This window comes from Homalodisca vitripennis, chromosome 7 (genome assembly GCF_021130785.1).
Source record: "Homalodisca vitripennis isolate AUS2020 chromosome 7, UT_GWSS_2.1, whole genome shotgun sequence".
NCBI lineage: Eukaryota > Metazoa > Arthropoda > Insecta > Hemiptera > Cicadellidae > Homalodisca > Homalodisca vitripennis.
In genome coordinates this window covers 137,941,205-137,960,787 of record NC_060213.1, presented here as the reverse complement: position 1 = coordinate 137,960,787, position 19,583 = coordinate 137,941,205, and the positions used below count along the sequence as shown (strand labels likewise).

The window sequence follows — 19,583 nt, the reverse complement described above, 5'->3', positions numbered from 1 at the left end:
TATTCAAAAATACTAGGATCACATAAAACATTCTTCTGATTTCCAAACTCTCGAGGATGAAAGGTTATTGCAGCGCACACGTAATGCCGTGGCATGTAAACTACTGTTAGATTCAGTTGTATGTTGAGTGTTGTCTATAGTGTCACTGACTTACTGTTGTTTCTATCCGCTTAGCTGTACTGGTGCCCTTCACTCTCTATTTATGAATTATGAATGATGGGTTAATAATTCGTATATATTTTTCTGTTATAGTGATAATTTCTGATGTATGCCTGTTAGTACAGCTTACTAATAATGAAATGCAATAAATTAATTTCAATTACTTCACAAATTTTATAATAAAATAATTTTTATATAAGTTATAATTTTTAAGGAAACAATATTGTAGTATTATATGGAGAAATGGTTATAACATTCTGGGTCTCATTAAAGGTATAAAAAGTCTGATCCAATCAGAATTTATAATGTTCCACTAATCCTCCTTTCCCCACAACACTTATTAAATTCTCAATCCAGATAAGAAGAGCGATTACGTTGTCTAGTATTAATAATTACGCCCAGCGTCTCCTCAATACGTTGAAAGTATTGGAATATTTATCCCTTACACTCATACCTACAATGTTACCATCTCACACTGCATGTTATTACAATTATGCTTCTGTTCATCATGCATTTACTAACAATGCATAACTATCAGCCGATTCGTTTTCACTTTAAATATGATATTTTGATTAATATCCTATTTAGTAGACAAATGAAATAGTAGCTTATGCAAGGACTTAATATTGTTTTAACAATATTTACATTTAAGAAACAAACTGTTTTAAAAGTTATGTCGCTAGATAGGAAATTAAATGGGCCACAACAAATTATTTTTGATAAATTTTATAAACATTTTCGGTTTTTGGGTTTCTTAAGTTAAAACAATTAATAAGGCCACCATTTTGAAACGGAGTAAAGGAACTAAATTGTTATTTTTTGCAAACATGATATTTGTATGGATAAGCAATGTTCAAAATTTAAACTCGATCGGTTATGCTGTTCTAGAAACATAAATTGTTTAGTAAAAGAAAAACAAAAAGAAAATAGCGGATCCCTGGGAAAAATAAGCATTTTAGAACATACCTTTATAGGACAGGGTTTCTTTATTTTGGTTCATGGAATCACCTCCAGAAATACCTCCTCGCATTACGGATAAACCCTTTAAAGGATTGTGAAATTTGCCATCTTCAAGGGTCTGCATATGAATAGCTATCGTTTATTTAACATTTATACACAGCACATGTGTCACAAGTAGTTTTAAATATGTCAAGGTAGGAAAACTTTTATTTGAGAACAGTTATCATTTAATTGTTAACCCTTTTAATACCATCCTATTTCGACCTTCAAGAGACTAGCGCCGCAGACGTTTTATTCATTTCTTTCGATTTAGAGGAAAAAAAGTTTGTGCATTTATCTCTGCTTCTAGACTATTATGCTAACCTTAGGGTTTTTGACACTTGAAGAAGAGGGTAGATTCTACTTTTCGAAACGTAGTGTTCCCTCTTTTAATATGCAACGATTGCAAATTTCCGGAATCATACCATTCTTTCAATACGTCCATAACAAAGAGAACAAAATGAAAAACCTTCTGAATTTCCTATTTATTTGTGAATTGTGTAAATGTTTTCCATAAAACCAAAAATTATGTACTTGTTTAAGCATATTCCTGTAGTCTCATTTGTGAACAATGGATGAGTAAGAATTAGTGATTTGAAATAATCTAAAGCAAAGAAACAATAAATTTGTTCCTTTTTCATAACGACACAGTCTCGGAACAAACTGGTGGAGTTAAATCCTAAAAAAAGATGAGAAAGAGAGGAAATAAAAAGAATAAAACATTCCCTACTTGAATTTCTTTGATAAAAGATATTAATCGTGCCGACACCCTCTCTCATAATAGCGAGCGGTTATAAAACATCCAATGAATAAACCATGAATGATAACGTGCCACCTTTTCTCTCCTATCTTCGCTGTCAAATTGAATCGAGAGCCGTCAGGCGATGATTTAATCTTTTAAAGATTTTCAATTACACCATTTCAACACTTTTACAATCTCTGGACTCTAGGACAGTTATGTAATGTAATACGAGTGCACTTTGTAATTGAGTTATTCTGGTTGAACGCTACGTTGAAATCCAAGTACTAAAACAGTTTTCTTATTTTGCCCTTGACCACCGCACTGAGGTTTTATTGTTGTTTACGCAACTGTATATGTGATAGTTATAACGCATGAGATTGTGTGCAGTTATCTATACATAAGTAATATATACTAATTATACTTTAAAAGGTGTATTTTATATAAAGAATATTCTAAACACAATTTTTATTAAACTTATTGGTCTTTTGCTTTATACGACCTCATTTCTTTAAACGTTTCCTACGTTTAGTAAGAGCGTTTCTCTGATGCAATAATGCTATGAACACATTTTTAGACCCGTGTTACATCAATACATGAAAATAGGTAAGCAGTAATCAGTGAGCGGCGACCAGTAAACATTGTTCCTTATCTTATCGCAAAATCCGGTTTTATCTGGTATTGGCGCAGGTCCCGGTCTACCTATGCAGTCGCAGTGTCTTGTTGTACCTAACCTAACCTTCTTTAAACGCAGAAAACGTTCAAAAATATAAGGTCGTATATCGAAAAGACCCAAATTTATTCATCTTTAATGACTCTTACAAATTGTACCATAGGTTAGCTATTTGTATAAATCAGCTGTTTGAAGATCTTCAAGTAATTGGCTGAGCGTTAGTGAAGCCTGTCACTCAAGAGGCAGGCCAAAGTTTCCTCCTGTCTACTCGAGAATAAATTGACGGATTAAGACTGACAGTTTACAAGAATCTACATTTCCATATTGAGTTCGATTATGGTCCATATCTCTACAAGAAGACTTGGCTGAGCGTCAGCGAAGCCTAATTCTCCACAGGAGTAAATCGAGAACGAGTTGACCTATAGTTAAAATTTAGCATGGAACTGCAGCTAAGCGCATTACGCTACTCATAGTGTAGCGTACCCCCATCTACCAAAAACTGCTTGGGAGTTCGTTCGCAAAAAAAGGTAAATAAAACACGGTAGTTAGTGTTTATGAAGAAGAGATCAGATTGCAGATCTTGAAACGTTACTGATTTTTCGTATCACTGAACGAGGGCAAATATCCTGTTTCCTTCATAATCTTTCCATCTTCAAAAACACACTTCAAACCAGTAGGCTAAGATTGATTACTCGACGACACTCCTTGCGAAGACTACTGACTTCAGGGCTGGTACAGCGAAGGAACCATATGGTTTTTTAATAATAGTTGCAATAAAAATAATGTAAATATTTATTTGTGGAGTCGCCCGATGATGAAACCTTTGGTTTCGAAAGGAATCGCCCAAAAAATACACAATTTGGAAAAGTATTGTTTTTATTATTATTAACATTTAGTAATATTTAAAACATGTCCAACTGCTCCAAGAGTCTTCGAAGAATTTATTCTCTAAAAGGATTCCATGGAAAAATGTCAAATAAATACTAAAAAACTAATGACTAGGAAGATACAGTCTCGTAAAGTTCCTTAACAGTGTAAAGGCACACGTTAGTTTTTAATTAAAGTAAAGGCACGACATTTTTTTAATTGAATTGTTAAGTCCTTTATGTCTTTATTTAAGTTATTAAACATGTTTGTTTGTACAGGAATATAGGGAAGTGAAAAAGCGTGGGGCCATATCCCTAAAACGTTAACAGCAAACATTATTTTATCTTAAGCGTCTTAAAAACAATTCTCCTTCACCAAATCAGTTCTTATTGTGATATAAATAGATTTTTAAAAGCTAATTATGTTCAAAACAATCCATTACAAGACTATGTTTAAATAGTAAATCCCCACGCCGCGCCGCCCAATCAGCTGATTACATTACCGACCACCGATTGTTGACTCGGTGCTGCTTATTGATTGTTGGCGACAGCTGTTCTATTGACATTACAGTTTGATTAATTACAGCTACAGCTGCCCCTTTGCAGCTGGATTCATCAATAAACATGACCTTCAACTATTGTACTTCCAATGGCGTAACGCGGACATGTTTTGACATGTCGCGACGATAATTGAATACTTGATTGATTGATCGTGATTCGGTATTGGGAAAGTGTACGAAAAATATCGGAGGATAATTGTTATGTTTTGTTGGTATGGTGTAAAAATTATGATGTTTATAAAACTAAGTACAATTTACTGAGTAGACGTTTTTGCTATTTCCAGTTGTTGTTCGTGTAAAACGGAAATATGTTAAATTGAAACTGATTCAAATTTTTTGCAGTGACTACATTTTTGGCGGGTTATGGGTGTAAGTTTTGCACGGAGGAGAAACTCTCGTTTCGCATCACGGATCGTCACGCGTCACGGAACGTCACGCGTTACGGATCGTCACGCAACACGCATGTTCGCTCTGTAGCCGCTAGGGGCGGGACTATCCAGGCGTGCTAGTGAGGCATTACAGTCGCTCCCTTTTGAAGTATCTATGTCTTTTGGCGGGCTAAGGATGTATTTTTTGCACGGGGGAGAAACTCTCGTTTCGCGTCACGGTACGTCACGCATCACGCATTTTCGCTTTGTAGCCGCTAGGGGCGGGACTAGTAGGCGTGCTAGTGAGAGGACGTGACTGTCGTTCCATGTTGAAGTGACTACTTTTTCCTGTTGCATTCTAGTAATATAAAACAATTATTTGCAAGAATATAAAATTATGGTAATGGCAATTTATGAAATATAATACACATAATAATAATACACACTTTCAGTGTTTTGAATGTTATTACTCATATTAACAGAGCGTAGTAATCTTTAAGACAACATTGGTTGTATTCCCAGGGGTGTGTGTAGTGTACAAAAGAGCGTCACACAGGTTTATAATCAAGAACGTGATGTAGGTTCCTTTCACCACCTTAGGTAGGTGAATAATGAACTAGCTTCATTACAAGCAGCAGGAATAATCATCAAGATTGTCATCAGCGACTGGGTTGTTTACATAGAGCCGACGGAAGAGGGGGTCTATATATTCACGAACAAAACGTATAAAACCAATAAGCAGTCTTTAAAACTCTTATTATTTATGTAGATTTGACCTGCGTATGTTATATCGACATATGCAGATGAGCATTCAAATCGTATGTAAATAGTGACGAAACATTGAGGATCTTACCGAATGAATAGAGAGTGTTACTTGGAAATGAATACTCCAGCCAAGATGAATTGAACAAATTCTGTGAGAAATTTCAAAAATTGAACTATCAATTATTTATTACTCAGGATATTAATTAAGATTATTTTAGACATAATTGAATATTATTTACATAGAAGAATATAAGTCAACAACTTCAGAAGTATTATGTGTGTTTAAATTAGCAAATTTAGCGTTCGTTATTCATAATGCATTCGAGAAACTAAGATCAAGAACTCAACAGGCGTAGCACAATAACAGTTACAATAGAATATGATAACCGGAATTGGATGTATAGAATTGGACCTTCTTTATTCACAACAATAATTTCAAGTTTTACTGATTTCGTTATCATATTAAATTTTGGTTTAATAATATTTTGCCTAGTGTTGATCATGTCTTGTCACAGTAAATCTGCTCTAAATCAGTTATTTATTATTCGTTTTATATACTGTTAATTGTGAACTAATCCTTTAAAAACTGTTATTCTTGCAATTATTAAAAAATGCTAATTTTAAGATATTCATAAAAGCTTAAGAGTTTTAATGGCCGCCAGTTTGAAAATATAAAAGATAATTTCATTATATTCATTTCAGTAACTGGCCTTGTTATCATACACATTTAAGCCAAATTTGGTATAATTAAATTTATTACTTTTTAATATAATAATTTTTTTTTATAAAAACACACATACAGACAGACAGATTGGAAACTAAGCATCGGAGACCCATGCTCATGTGGTGAAATATGTTTGCAATAAACTTGAGCAATAAAACTGAATACATTTTTCCGGAGAGTTACAGGACACTCTGTATAACGCTATTTACAATAACTGGGAATAAGTAAAATAATGCATCAAACCTGACAAATTTTTGTGGTGTTGAGATTACGGACATACCTGACAAGCTGTCGTTTTGGCGTTCAAATGACATGGGTCATGACAGCTGCTGTCAGTTCATAAAAGATGCCGCTGTGACATAATGGTGACAGAATAACGTCGAGAACAATTCTGACGATTCAGAAATAAACAAGAAAACTTCAATGTTGAGCTTTCTGCGAATTCCATACAATTTTATTCAATTACCTGAATTATAGTACTACTCTTACATTTTTATTATATTCTTTAGAGCTCGTAACAAAAAAGTTGTCACGTATTAAAATATTATTTAAACTATTCATGTGATTTTTATAATGATCTTATTGTCACTTCTGATTTAATAATTATGACACTAAAAGTAAATTTAAACTTAGAAAAAATGAATTAAAATAAAGTAAGAACTCTTGTATCTCACTTTGAATTCCCCCGTTACTCTATTTACTTTGATAACTCTGAAGAAGCTTTGCTACAACATTGTTCACAATCTAGCAAATGCATTTTATTCGTCAGGGAATAACTTCAACGTTAAAAATCTTTATATAAATAAAGTGACCCTTTTGAAACGGCAAACGTTATTTATGTTCATTTTACAACTTATTGTAGGTTCCTCAATTTCTGTTTTGTTATAATTTTAAGTTGTGTTTGCTGTTTTTCAGTCATGCACTATTCTTGAATCTTAATATCAGATTTTTAACAGCTTTTATAAAGGTCGTTAACAGTCGTAGCTTTAGAAGTAAACGGTATTATTATTGTAAACAGAGAAAGAAGATTAATACTCGTAAGGAAGTTGTGCGAGAGGTAGAATTCTCTTATCAGATTTGTGTGGCCTTCTAAGAAATCCTATTTCGTGAACTCTACGAAAGAAGTACACCTATGATCCTAACGTATATTATTCAAACTAAACTTGGTCCAGAGTCAGTATTTACACATGGCTTGGAGACATATTAAGAAGATAAGGCAGTCTTCAATAAATAATTAAAACATGGCGGCCGCTCCAATTTGAGTAGAACGTAAATCACAATTTATTATATCGATACCTCAATCGTATACCAGATATGCCACGTTTTGAACAAAATTCGGACAACTGCTTTACTTACGCATTTGTTATCTTTTATTGTTTCAAGATGGTGGCTGATCATATAATAATATCAATATGAATATCTAAGTTATTAGACATTGTCGAGCAAAAAGAACAGCATTTCATAATTTTCATTTCACTTATAAAAGCATTTGTTCTCAAATAGTTTCTACATCTTTTAGGTATTCAAGATAACGGCCTCACAGAGTGTTGAGAAATACACAATAAACAAAAACAATACTAAATATGAGCTCTACTGTTATACTAATAAAGGAAAATTAAAGTAAATTCTTATTGATTAACAATTAAGCTTATTAGGGACAAAGTACTTACGTATGCTTTAGGCAAGTTCATTAGCCTGTCTCAACTAAAAAAGATTTTAAGTTCATTCAAATTTGTTTAAAATATTCTTTGTCTGCTATTGGTTAAATTTGTTAAAAATGAAGCGTATTTTAAAAACTCAAATTACTTTTATAATTATACATTTTTAGAGTCTCCTGGGGTTTCACAATAGTTTTGTCAATTTAAAGTTTTGAAAAGGAATTGTTACATCTAAGTTATTAGGGATCAATGAGCAAAGCGGAAATAAAACTTAGTACTCTCAGTTTACTTACAATTGTTGTCGCTGCAAGTTTTCCAGCAATATGTTTAAAAATAGAAGATGATCTGTGACATTTTAGGAAGTATACTGACTGTATATTTCACTATTACGTTATTAACTGTATAATAATCGGTCAACGTGAACGTTTGCGTACAACTGCAATGAACTGACCAGCTGGCTATGCAAATATCGGCTTATCTCTTCTCCTCTCTGATTGGTCGCAGATAAGATAAATGTATCTTATCTCTCTCTGCTGTATTTGGTAGCGTCGCGTCCCCTTCATTTTCGCCGTGCGAAGTATCTAATGTGATGATTAAATATTCCGATCTCTTTATCGAGGTGTGTAGCTTTTGTGCCCCTCACCCTCGCCGTGGTTCACGTTCGCTTACAACCTTCGTACCGCAAAACCGCGGAATATTTAGTGGGAGTCTTTTCTCGCGATGTGTACCATCAGGAGGGTATCCTCGTTCAACCCCTCCTTTTAATCCTGGGCCCTTTGCCCAGTCGGACTGGTGTGGTGACAAATTATGGTCAGGACCAACGAGAGGCAGTCCCTGGAGCAAACCAGTGCTGTACCGTACTATGTAAGGGTGAAGACTCACCCAGCAGGGATCACTTCTGGCTGGTTTTTACCTACCAGTTGAATCCACCACTGGGTACAGCAAAAACCGATGTGTCACTTCAATCTGGGCAACCTTATGGATGTCCAGGAGCGGCACATCACTAACCGCAAATGTTGAGATTCTGGGGTTCATGGGCAATTCAATAGGTCTAGTCTACTGTGGAAGATGACTGTAGGAGTTGGTGGGGTTTGTTCCCTCACCTCAGAAGTTCTTGTTAACCTCAACAAGGGTGTGCCATCCCCTACTTTGACTGGAGAGGCTGATTCAGAGCTGGCCTCCCCTTCTTCCGGGATGACTTTTGAGATGTAGTGCCCTAATTCTTCCTCATGGATCTCGATAGGAGGCGGCCCCTACTCCCTAACCTTTCCCATCCTGAATATCCTATCACTCCGGAAGCAGCGCAAAGGTTCTTACAAGACAAAGTGCAATTTATAAGCTTCTTGTTCTAAGAGAACAAAAAAAAAGATGAAGACGTCATTACGGTCATACAGTAAACCCAATTTAATACTTTGGGAATCCTTCCCCAAGCCCAGTGCTCTTTATTTTACATATCGACGATATTGTTAGTATAGCTAATCGATTTTCTACGAGCCTATTCGGTTATATAACGTTCAGTACAATATGTTCGAATCAATGCAAGTTAGTATGTTTACAAGCAATACCCAAACAGTTGTGACCGAACCAAATTCACATTTTAGAAGCCAAGCGATATGATGTAGATCATGTAACGCTTCTTGTAAAAGACTCTCGAGTAAAGAGCAAGACTGTCGTACAAAAAAGACACAATATTATATAACAATACTGAGTAATACCCAGCATCAGTCAATGTCAATTTCAGATCAGTTATGTTTGCTGACGACATTACTTTTCATACAACTCAACCTTCATTAGATTTAGTGTTCAAATGATTTAAAAAATTATCTTAAATCAAGCCGAAGTTTGGTATAAAGCCAATATGTTTTATGAACGCAGAGAAGACCGAATACATGGTATTTAGTCTGAATAGAGCAATTTTGAAAGGAACAACCATTGAATAGTGTAAATATTAGAAATTTTTCTAGATCCTACGCTGTCTTGGCATATACAAGTTGATTATGTTCATAAAACAGTGAGCAGAGTGGTATATTTATTGCGGAAACTAAAACTTTATGTTTACAATGATACGCTAAGAATGGTTTGCTTTGCACTGTTTCAGAGCATCTTTAGTTATGGTCTGTTCTTGTGGGTCATTGCATCTGATATTGTAAAAATTATAATGCCTCAGAAAAAAGCAATGAGAATTTACAGTGGTTGTTAATTTCAAAGGTCATTGTAAGCCGACTTTTAAAACAGAAGCCATTTTTACGGTAATCAATCTTTACATTTTTTACTGCTTGATCCATGTCAAAAATAATTTTCAAAACCTGACACTAAATAAGCACATTCATATTCACTGTATTCGGGGCGTTAACCTGATCAGCAAACCTTTCACGAGACTTTCAAAAATTTAACCTTCATATGTGGCCGTTGGAATAAATCTATTCAATAAACTACCTTTGAATGCTCAGAGTGTTACATTAAGTAATTTTAAAATGGTTACTTATAAGTGGCTGGTAGAAAGGCCGTTTTATTACTTATCAGAGTTTTATTCATCTGGCATCAGTTGGATAGTTTTTTAGTGTATTGTTCTGCTAAAATAGTACACTTTTGTCTCATTAACATATTGTATTATTACAATATATTTTTGCATGTAGGCTACTGCGTCTTCTATCGATGACTACAATTTACATTGTTTTGATATTATTTTGCTGTTATTCTGACGTGATCTATTGCATGTACTGATTGATGATCAATACAAATCTTATCTTATCTTATCAGTCCAACAGCCAATTAAGGACAACAGTACTTTCACCTGCCATTGATCAGCCAAGACCTCCACTGGCCTCCTTGCCTATAAACAAACCCTGACCCTGTATATCGGATTACGCCACGGCCTCCCAGCACGTGGACTACGCCGTATACTACTCTGGCAGGAGGAGGCCTTGGAGTGCAATCGCTGGTCGAGCAACTATACTGGGCTCAGAGCCAAACTACCTTCTAATGAGGTCTAATGGAAGTAGCGGTTGTAGAGCCACAGGTAAGTTCTGCAGTGTATATACAATTACATACATTTTTATTATATAGAGTGTTCCGTACCTCTCTGGACAAAGGTATACCACGTTATGCTCAGGTCAAGACAAACATATTTCACCATGAACATGGGTCTCCGATGCTTATTTTTTCATCTATGTGTTTGTATGTGTTTTTTATTAAAAAATTAGTATCTTAAAAACTAATAATTTCAATTACACCGAATTTGGCTCAATTGTTCATGATAACAAGGGTAGTTACTTATGAACATATCATGAAATTATCTTTAGTATTCTCAAATGGCGGCCATTAAAACTTTGAAACTTTGAACATCTTAAAAACCAGAAGTTTTTCTCAAGAACTAAAAGAATAACAGTTTTTAGAAGTTTTATCACAAATATAACGATACCAAAATTATTTAAATCGAATAATAAATAACTGATTTAGAGCAAATTTACTGTGACAAGACATGGCCCACATTGAGGTTCTCAGCGAATAGCCAACAGTACAAAAACTAAATAAACGGCAGCTCTCAATGTGGGCCATGTCTTGTCACAGTAAATCTGCTCTATATCAACGATTTATAATTCGATTTAAATAATTTTTGGTCATTATTTGTAATAATATCCTCTAAAAACTGTTATCCTTGTAACTCTTGAAGAAACCGCCGGTTTAAAGATACTCAAAGTAAGTTTTAATCGCCGCCATTTCGAAAATACTAAAGAATGATAATTTAATGATATTTTATTCAGTTACTGGCCATGTTATCGTAAACATTGGAGCCAATTTTGGTATATTTTAATTTATTGATTTTTGAGATATTGTTTTTATATTTTGTAATAAAAACACATACAGACAGACAGATAGGAAACTAAGCATTGAAGACCCATGTTCATATGGTGAAATATGTTTGTCTAAACCTTAGCAATAAAATGGTATACCTTTTCCCAGAGAGTTACTGGCAAACCCTATATAATACAACCAATTTATTTCTGTATTTCTGGAATTCTTCTCCCTCTCTCTCGCCTCCACATATATTCCACAAATTAAAAAGATAAGAGGTATTAACGATTGATAATCAAAAATGAGAAAAATATTTTGGTAAATTTCCTTAGGCAAATAAATCATGAGATCCACTTGGTAGCTTTTTATGATTGACACTTCAGTGGAAGGCTTTCTCTATACACGTTAGCAAGAAAAAGGAATTTTTAAAGAATTCCTGGTGAAAAAGACTTAAAACTTCGTATCGACGCAATGTACAAAAAGATACTTTGCACCCTCGAGAAATCTACATGAAACAAGATTTGATGCATTGCTATTCTTGGCTGGAGAGATCATATTCGTGACCAACAATTTCGCTAATAGTCCATTAGCTGAAGTCTGATGCCGGAACGGAATCTCCATCTGAAGCCTTACAAAGACTAATAGTTTTGTCGTCGTTACTTTGGTGATTACTACTGGATAGTACTTTGGTGATTCAAACCACAAATTCAATATAAGATTATGCATAAGAATTTTAGAAAACACTTATATATACCGAAAAATTTGTTGGTGAAGATTGCTGTATGAGAACAGGTTACTGAGGCTAAAGGTATGGTCCATATTGGGGAAAGAGGTTGCTTGTCGAGATAGACCAGTCGGGATCGAAGCTTAAATTGAGATTGGAACGCCGAAACAAATCTGTTTCGCTGTCCGCTCCCAAACTGTCCACATTGACCAAACATCACTTTCCCCAATCTGGACCAACTCTAGCCTCGGTTTTGTATTATATTCAACAATTCCCCTCCAAAAGGTCTGATCTTCATTTAGACCTTAAGTGTTTTCTAACATTCTGACACCATCTTGAAAAGGTCACTATTTGCTAAGACTATACTATCTTCCTTAAGTGTAACCACTAGTGTCACTTCTCTAAACTTCTCCGGAAAATCCCCTAATTTTCTAACTGTTTGAACACATCAATGTCTGAAGGAAACAGGATTTTCCGGACATTTTCCATCGTTCAGTGATATACAAAATCAGTAACACTATGTTTCGAGATCTGCAATCTGATCTCTTCTTCAATCTGAACTACGTCGTTCCGAAAAGGTTAGTCAGTACTGTATTAACATTATCGGAAAATTAGTACAATTAAATTAAAAAATTTTGTGAGTTGTAGATTTTACTTATTTTATATTTTCCTCTTTCTCTACTGGAACGAAAATAGCACACATTAATTAATAAAAGAAATTACTAGAGAGTGTGGCTGGCATAAAAGCACATCACAGGAAGTCACCCATGGTAAAAATAAAGTTTAATGTATAATCGAGATATACTGTTGAGATTTTGTAACTAAAAAACCGACGTTATAATCAAAAACTTAATATTTTGAAAAGTTACGTAACGTTATTGTATGGAAAACGTAGAAAAACTCCAGATGCTGTATTAAGTCAAAACAAAATATAAAAAAAACAGTAACACTACGTTTCGAGATCTGCAACCTGATCTCTTCTTCAGGTAAATAACTAACCTAACACATAATTACTAACTGGGTTAAAATAAACAAATCTAAACAGAGCGTAGTCAAAACTCAGATTGCAGATCTAGAAACGTAATGTTACTGATTTTTTTTTGTATCACTGAACGATGGCAAATGTCCAGAAAATCCTGTTTCCTTCACAATCCTTACACCATCAAAAACAAAATTCAAACATAGGACATCGATCAAAGTAATTCTGCATCATACCTTCTGGGAAGGAGCATTGCAACTTGCTGAGGACCAGGATGGCCAGCAGGCAGACGAAAGTAAGGAGGAGGATGACGACGAAGATGAGGAGAAGACGTTCCACTGAGGACCCCGACCTGTCCAGCCGTAACCAGACGAAGGCTCTCCTGGGTATCTGAAACAGAAAGGTTTGATAGAGACGAAGTAAAATGTGCCTGGGGAAAGATCCAAAGGAGCTGGTATGAATAATTTTGTTCTGCTCATGGATAGGCCTAATGCTTTATATATAGATAGTTTGTGATGGGATAGAAATGACAAAATTGAATATTATTGATGGAAGCAAATTTGCAAGGAGAAGAAACGGGTAGTCAGTGACAAAAAGTCTTTACAGCCAAAGCCTAAAGAATTTTGTATCCACCCCACCAACATGTCCTGTCAGAACTATGGGCTTCTAATTTAGAGTTAAACCCACAAACACGAGAATGGCTAGGTTAGTTTAATTAAAATTAATTTTTGTGTTAACTCAAAGAATAAGCTAAATTAAGACATTAGTAACTATATAAAGACGAGAAAATTCTTAAACAATATATTGTGTTTAGCTGGAAATAAAAATGTGCTTTTCAATCTCAAGCTGATATTATTTCTTATATTTAGATATATTATTTGTCGAAAAATAAATAAATATTTAAAAAAACAGTAAGCAACTACACCAGGTGTCTTAAAAGTCTCCTCCCCCTCCCCATTAACTTTGACACCTCATTTTAAAGGTATTAAAAAAGAAGAAGAATGGCAAAAACTAGAGGTCTCTAATATTACCCTATCAAATTTGGTGGCTAATTAAAGTTTGAATTGGTTTATAGACCCCTATTGATTGTGAATAATTTTGTAACGAAATTAAATGGTAAAAATCTTCAAATCTCAACTCAATTTCACTCAGATGAATTGCTCGAAATGACTACTATGTACTTCGTGAAAAAAGGAAAACCTTGATAAAAAATGCGCCTTATATTTTGTAACATTTCAGGCGTGATGACGTGTCACTTGCTAGGGGTTCGTATTTAACAATTTTGACTTACCACCAAAATACCCCATTTGGGGGGAGTAAAAAAATTTCATACATAAAACAACTCCTCAGTTGGTCATATAAACATCACCCAAATTAAATTACTCTATTTTTATTCGTAAGAAAGTTAATTAGGGGGAGGGGGACTTTTAAGACACCCGGTATAAACACAATGGACATTAATGCATATAAATCTATGACTAGCGAAAAATATAATCTATTTATTTAACAAAATGGTAAACTATGGGAATAATATATATGTATAATATTATAAATACTGGAAACAAAATAATTTTCATCTTTCTGTTTGGGCTACTTTCAAATACAGCTGACTTCTGCGAAAGTCATCCTTTCCCTCGTAGCTAAATCAGCTGAACTTCAAAAATTACTTTCCCGAAGTAAACAAATCGTTCTCTGTATAGCATTTCTTTCCATGTAAATACAACTAAAATTCCAGTTTCATTCCATTATTTTTTGACGGTCCTGTTCAAACAGCTGAGTTTAACACCAAAATGAATTTGTAAAATAGTATTACGTTTTCTTGTGGAGGAATAATTACTAGGCTACAAAACATCAGATATTATTTTTCGTGATGAAAACTGTTGTTTAATAATCGTCTCGAATGATTTTCGCAGGGCTCAAGAGAGAACAGTTCCAGGAATCCATGATGCGTGACTGACACTGATATTCACACCAAACTGTAATGTTCTGTTTTTTTTTTTTTTTTTTTTTTTTTTTTTTTTTTTTTTTTTTTTTTTTTTTTTTTTGAGTGAGCGACAGCTGTTGATTTTGCGAGGAAATGTGATCAGGACGGGCATCACAACAGAGGCTCGAATTTTACAGGGAGCAATCAACGAATTCCTTTTGTTTCAAAGACATTCTTCCAGCGCGCCAAGTTCAAAGTTATTTGTGACTTCAAAAGTTGCAAGAAGGTAGGAGTACGCCATGCCACATGCAGCATAACAGGCTTCACTGATGTTGCATGTAAAATTTCTAGTCTATAGCTCATTTCAATCTTGTACCTTTGAGTGATACGCTCAATCAGATTCCATGGATTGAGATGCAAAAATGAAAGACTACGAATGAAATCTTTCTCCAAACATTCTGCGGATAGTTAGGTTACAGTTGTTACTGTCTCACACATTAAAATTACATATAACTTTCTGTGATTTGTTCGTAGCCATCATCGTTACCCGTAAGATCAATGTAAAAATGATCGCCAACGCTCTGCAAAATCCCTTTTGCGTGACATGCACCATATTCAAACTCGATATTGGCCTTGTAAAAATGATGGAGCGTCATGTAACATTTCAAACGGTTTGTTAATTCTCGAGATTCTGGACAGACAGACAGATAGATAGACAGAAATGCAATTTTTCTAGCCCTCGGGAGTGCCGGTGGCCGAGCGGTCCAAGACGTTGGACTTACCTCTGAGTTAGAGATACCGCAGGTTCAAATCCTGTCTGTGACCTTTGCACTTTTTATCAGTATACCATCGACCTTGTACAGTTAGAGGAATTTAGCTGTGCTCGTAGGGCCCTAATATTACCCTTTCAACAAATAAACGCTATCTGTGTGGCGGGTTGCGTTTACGTGCTAGTTTACGCTGAGATGACGGCGCAACAATCGCTTAAACTTACGATTTCGATTTGCACATTAGTATTGACAAATACGTTATTTTCGTAAACACGTTAAACAACACTATAACAACTGAAAAACAAGGATAAGTCATATTATTACTATTATTCGGTATTATCTTACTATTTAATTCCACCACAATCGGCACTGTCACAAAACAAACTAATTTTAGCGAGTGTGGTGAGTTATTTGGGCAAATACGATTCCTGAAAGGAGGGTTTTACCCATGAGTCACAGGAAATGTTTTCGGGATGCAGCGCATAATGCTACCCCGCCACCCCTCCCGCCAAACACCTCACACTCAAGGTCACGCGCACAGCCAAAGTCCTCGAACTGTACTATATCGGTTCTCCCCCTTATTCTGTTTGATAAGATTCTCGTACAGGCCAGTGGCCCATGATGACGGGTAGAATAAGGCTTATAAGGGAATCAGCTTCTTCTTAAAAATAGGCTTTGCTACCGCTCAGCCAATGAATATTCCAGAATCATAATATTTCCAATTTGAACAGTTTAGTCAAAAGACGATGTAAAACTCTACGGTTTAACCAAAAAAAGTTTAAAACTTTTAACGGTGAATATTTTTTTAAATTTTTACCTCAATCATCCATATTTGTAAATCAACTATCTCTGAAATTTACAGATTTATCAATGTGTAATTACACTTCTTGGCAGAGAACAACTTACGTTCGGTATATTCTGTGATCTCAGCAAGACATTCGACATAGTAAATCACGATATTCTCCTTTAAAAAAATAGAAAGGCATGGTGTACGCGGCCTTCTTTTATCTTTTATGCAGTCATACTTATCCAATAGATAACAAATTGGTCTAAGTTATCGACAACAGTATTCCGGTTCAATCCTACATTAAGTAAATAACGTCCGGTATATATTGTATGTATGTCCTTTAAAGACTCAGAAAATATTTAACCGATCATCATGCAAATATGTATGTATTTTTCCACGTAGAAGGTTTATACGCTATGCCCATTGATGTAACTCACCACCAGGCAGCGCTGCAAAATGTAAAAGTGTATCAATGTGCCCGCAAATTGTAAGCTGCAATTACGACACAGTTACGTGTATTAAATAGCAAAACATTATCTGAAGGCGCTAAGTTTTGTAAGCTTGAGTGTTAAACCATTTTATAATAAAGTACATGTACGTGTATGTACACTTTTGACAGATCTTCTTGATCGTGGCAACAAGGTAAACTCTACATCGGCGTTGGAAATATAATTCACTCGAACCAGAAGTGCTCATTCACGGGCAAAGATTACGAAAAGTTTGCAAATCCGTGGGAAACTTCTAGAATGTGAATAAAATAGGCGACACAGACTCTTAAAATAAAATACCAACCCGCTTTGTTCATTCCGCGAACTTTTACAGAAATAGACTTTAAATTAAAAGTTCGGCGTCGAAAAACCATTAATAAGTTGCACGCTAAAGAAATCGTTAAATAAAACTTCAGAGCAACGAAAGCGGATTCAACAGGATTCTCGAACTATCGTATTTGTTCAAGCCCCGCAGCCATTTTAACTAACGTCTTACCATCAGAAGTTTGTTGGAAGTTGAAAGCTCTGCAGAGATACAAAAAGTTTTGCACTGCAATGAACGCCCAAGTTTAGTTGTACTCTTCAGGGCACATTATTTTCTTGGGGAAACAATAATTGAAAAGTACAACAATGCCTGGAAAGGAGGATTGGTTGGTTTTGATTGGTTGGTTGTTCACAATAATGTTGTTTAGTTTTCCCTCCTTTGTTAAACTCACGAGGGTTGAATTAAACGAGAATTTCTTTACCGTACTCTTATATTAACAATAGATAAAACTTCAAAGAAGGAACTTTACTGAACTTTATCGCTCTGGGATATACAAAGGAATGATTCTATATTATGTTTCAATGTGTTTTAAAGAAATTCATTGAAAATTTGGGGCACGTGAGATAAATACCGAAAATCAAGAAAAAATTATTCTGATTAAAATCTTCAACCGAATTTTAAAGTAAAAATTTCAATATTCATAAAAAATTCCCACAAAATTGATACATGCAAATTTTCATTTTGAAATTTAAACACGAGTTCTGTTAAGTAATTTGTTTATAATAAATAAAATAAATTTTCTGCTTCTACACATCAAATTCTATGATCATATAGTTTACAAATCAGATTAGAACATTCAAATCGGTTGAAAATTAAGGGGGGAAATAAAATTTAATTTAATGTTGGTGCTGCTCCGTAGTGGCTGAGTTTGGAACTAATCCCGACAGTTTTTTTATAGGTTATGAGTATAAGTGAATAGTATTGTAGAGATTATGAAGGCCGGAGATTATATTTAGTGTATTACAAGCTATGAGGATACGAGAATGACTAACGTAGAAACTAACGATGACGCCGGAGATTATACTAGGTTTACATATTGAAAAAATATGTGTAGAGCGAATAATGTTGTCCAGATTGCGGAGACGCTGGAGATTATAAATAATGTTGTACGATTGTAAAAATACATGGATCGTGAATAGTGTTTTTCAGATCACATAGACGTTGGAGATTATAGACAGTGTTTACAGATTATGAGGATACATGGTTCATGAATAAATACGGTTGGTGATAACGTTATTTCTGGAGGTTTAGAAGGAATTGAAAGTGATTTCTTAGCAAGAGTATAATGTTATGAAAATAAATTAATATTAGACTATAGCCACAGTTAAGGTAACTATAGTTTTAAACTTCTTCTATTTTCTTTCTTGTTCTAACAGGATGATTTTGTATCATTGTTGCAGTAAATGTATTTAAAGTATTTTCAACTTTTAGGATTTGTTTATATTTTTGAACTCTAAACTTGTATAACAAACACACCCCAGAAGGGTTCACTTTCCAGAAGGGCTGGTTTATACCTTCCAGATGAACATACACTGGGCACAGCAAAAACAGAGGTGTCACTTAAATCTGGGCAACCCTATGTATGTCCAGGAGCGGCACATCACTAACCGCAAATTTCGAGATATTACAGTACAAGGATAGATCCATTAGTTCTGTGGGAGATGACTGTTGGAGTTGGTGGAGATCCCTAAAGGTTAAAGGCAGTTGCTAGCCTAGACATAAGGACTTACCACCCCTCGCCTGCTTGTGGCTGATACAGAGCTGGCCTTCCGTTCTTCCAAGAAGACATGACTAAGGTTTTGCTCTAAAAGTCTTCCTCGTGGATGTTGACAGAAGGAAGTTCCATGCCCCTACCACAAACCTTACCCATCCAGAATATCCTGTCACTCCGGAAGTAGCGCAAAAATCCTTGTATGGCTAGGTGCTATTTCTAAGCTTCTTGTGCTAAGATAACAAAGGACTTACATCCACCTCATCAGATCATATCCTACCTGGTGGTATCCCGAAGATACGCTCCCGCGCATAGGGGAGGTGGAGGCGTTGAAGCTAAGAGGGTTCTCTCGGATCCTCAGCTCGCAGTCTGAGGTTTTCTGGGGGGTGTCGTCCGGCTGCAGGAGGTACCCGTTGTAGTCATGGCCGTGGCGGTGATTCGGCACCACGATGGTGGGGTGCGCTGTCGTGGTGGTCGTCAGGGGCTGCGCCTCACTGGCCATCTCCTGGAACATCGGGGAGTGTCATCCTCCAGCAGCAGGACAAAGAGAGTTGAGGAAATCTTTGGGA

General features: G+C 35.3%; 1 protein-coding gene across 3 annotated transcripts in view; it reads right to left on the bottom strand.

Moving 5' to 3' along the window:
* The window catches only part of LOC124366407 (neprilysin-1-like), a 157,044-nt gene that overhangs the window by 84,563 nt on the left and 52,898 nt on the right, over positions 1-19,583 (bottom strand). For 2 of the 3 annotated variants that reach the window (XM_046822933.1, XM_046822934.1), the window contains exons 2-3: positions 19,295-19,519; positions 13,246-13,399 (exon numbers count right to left, since the gene is read on the bottom strand). In XM_046822933.1, the coding sequence (XP_046678889.1) occupies positions 13,246-13,399; positions 19,295-19,516 (376 nt within the window). In that variant the 5' untranslated portion in view covers positions 19,517-19,519. Of the gene's footprint in view, positions 1-7,804; positions 7,947-13,245; positions 13,400-19,294; positions 19,520-19,583 lie in introns of those variants that run through there. The other variant, XM_046822935.1, reaches the window with a different exon arrangement.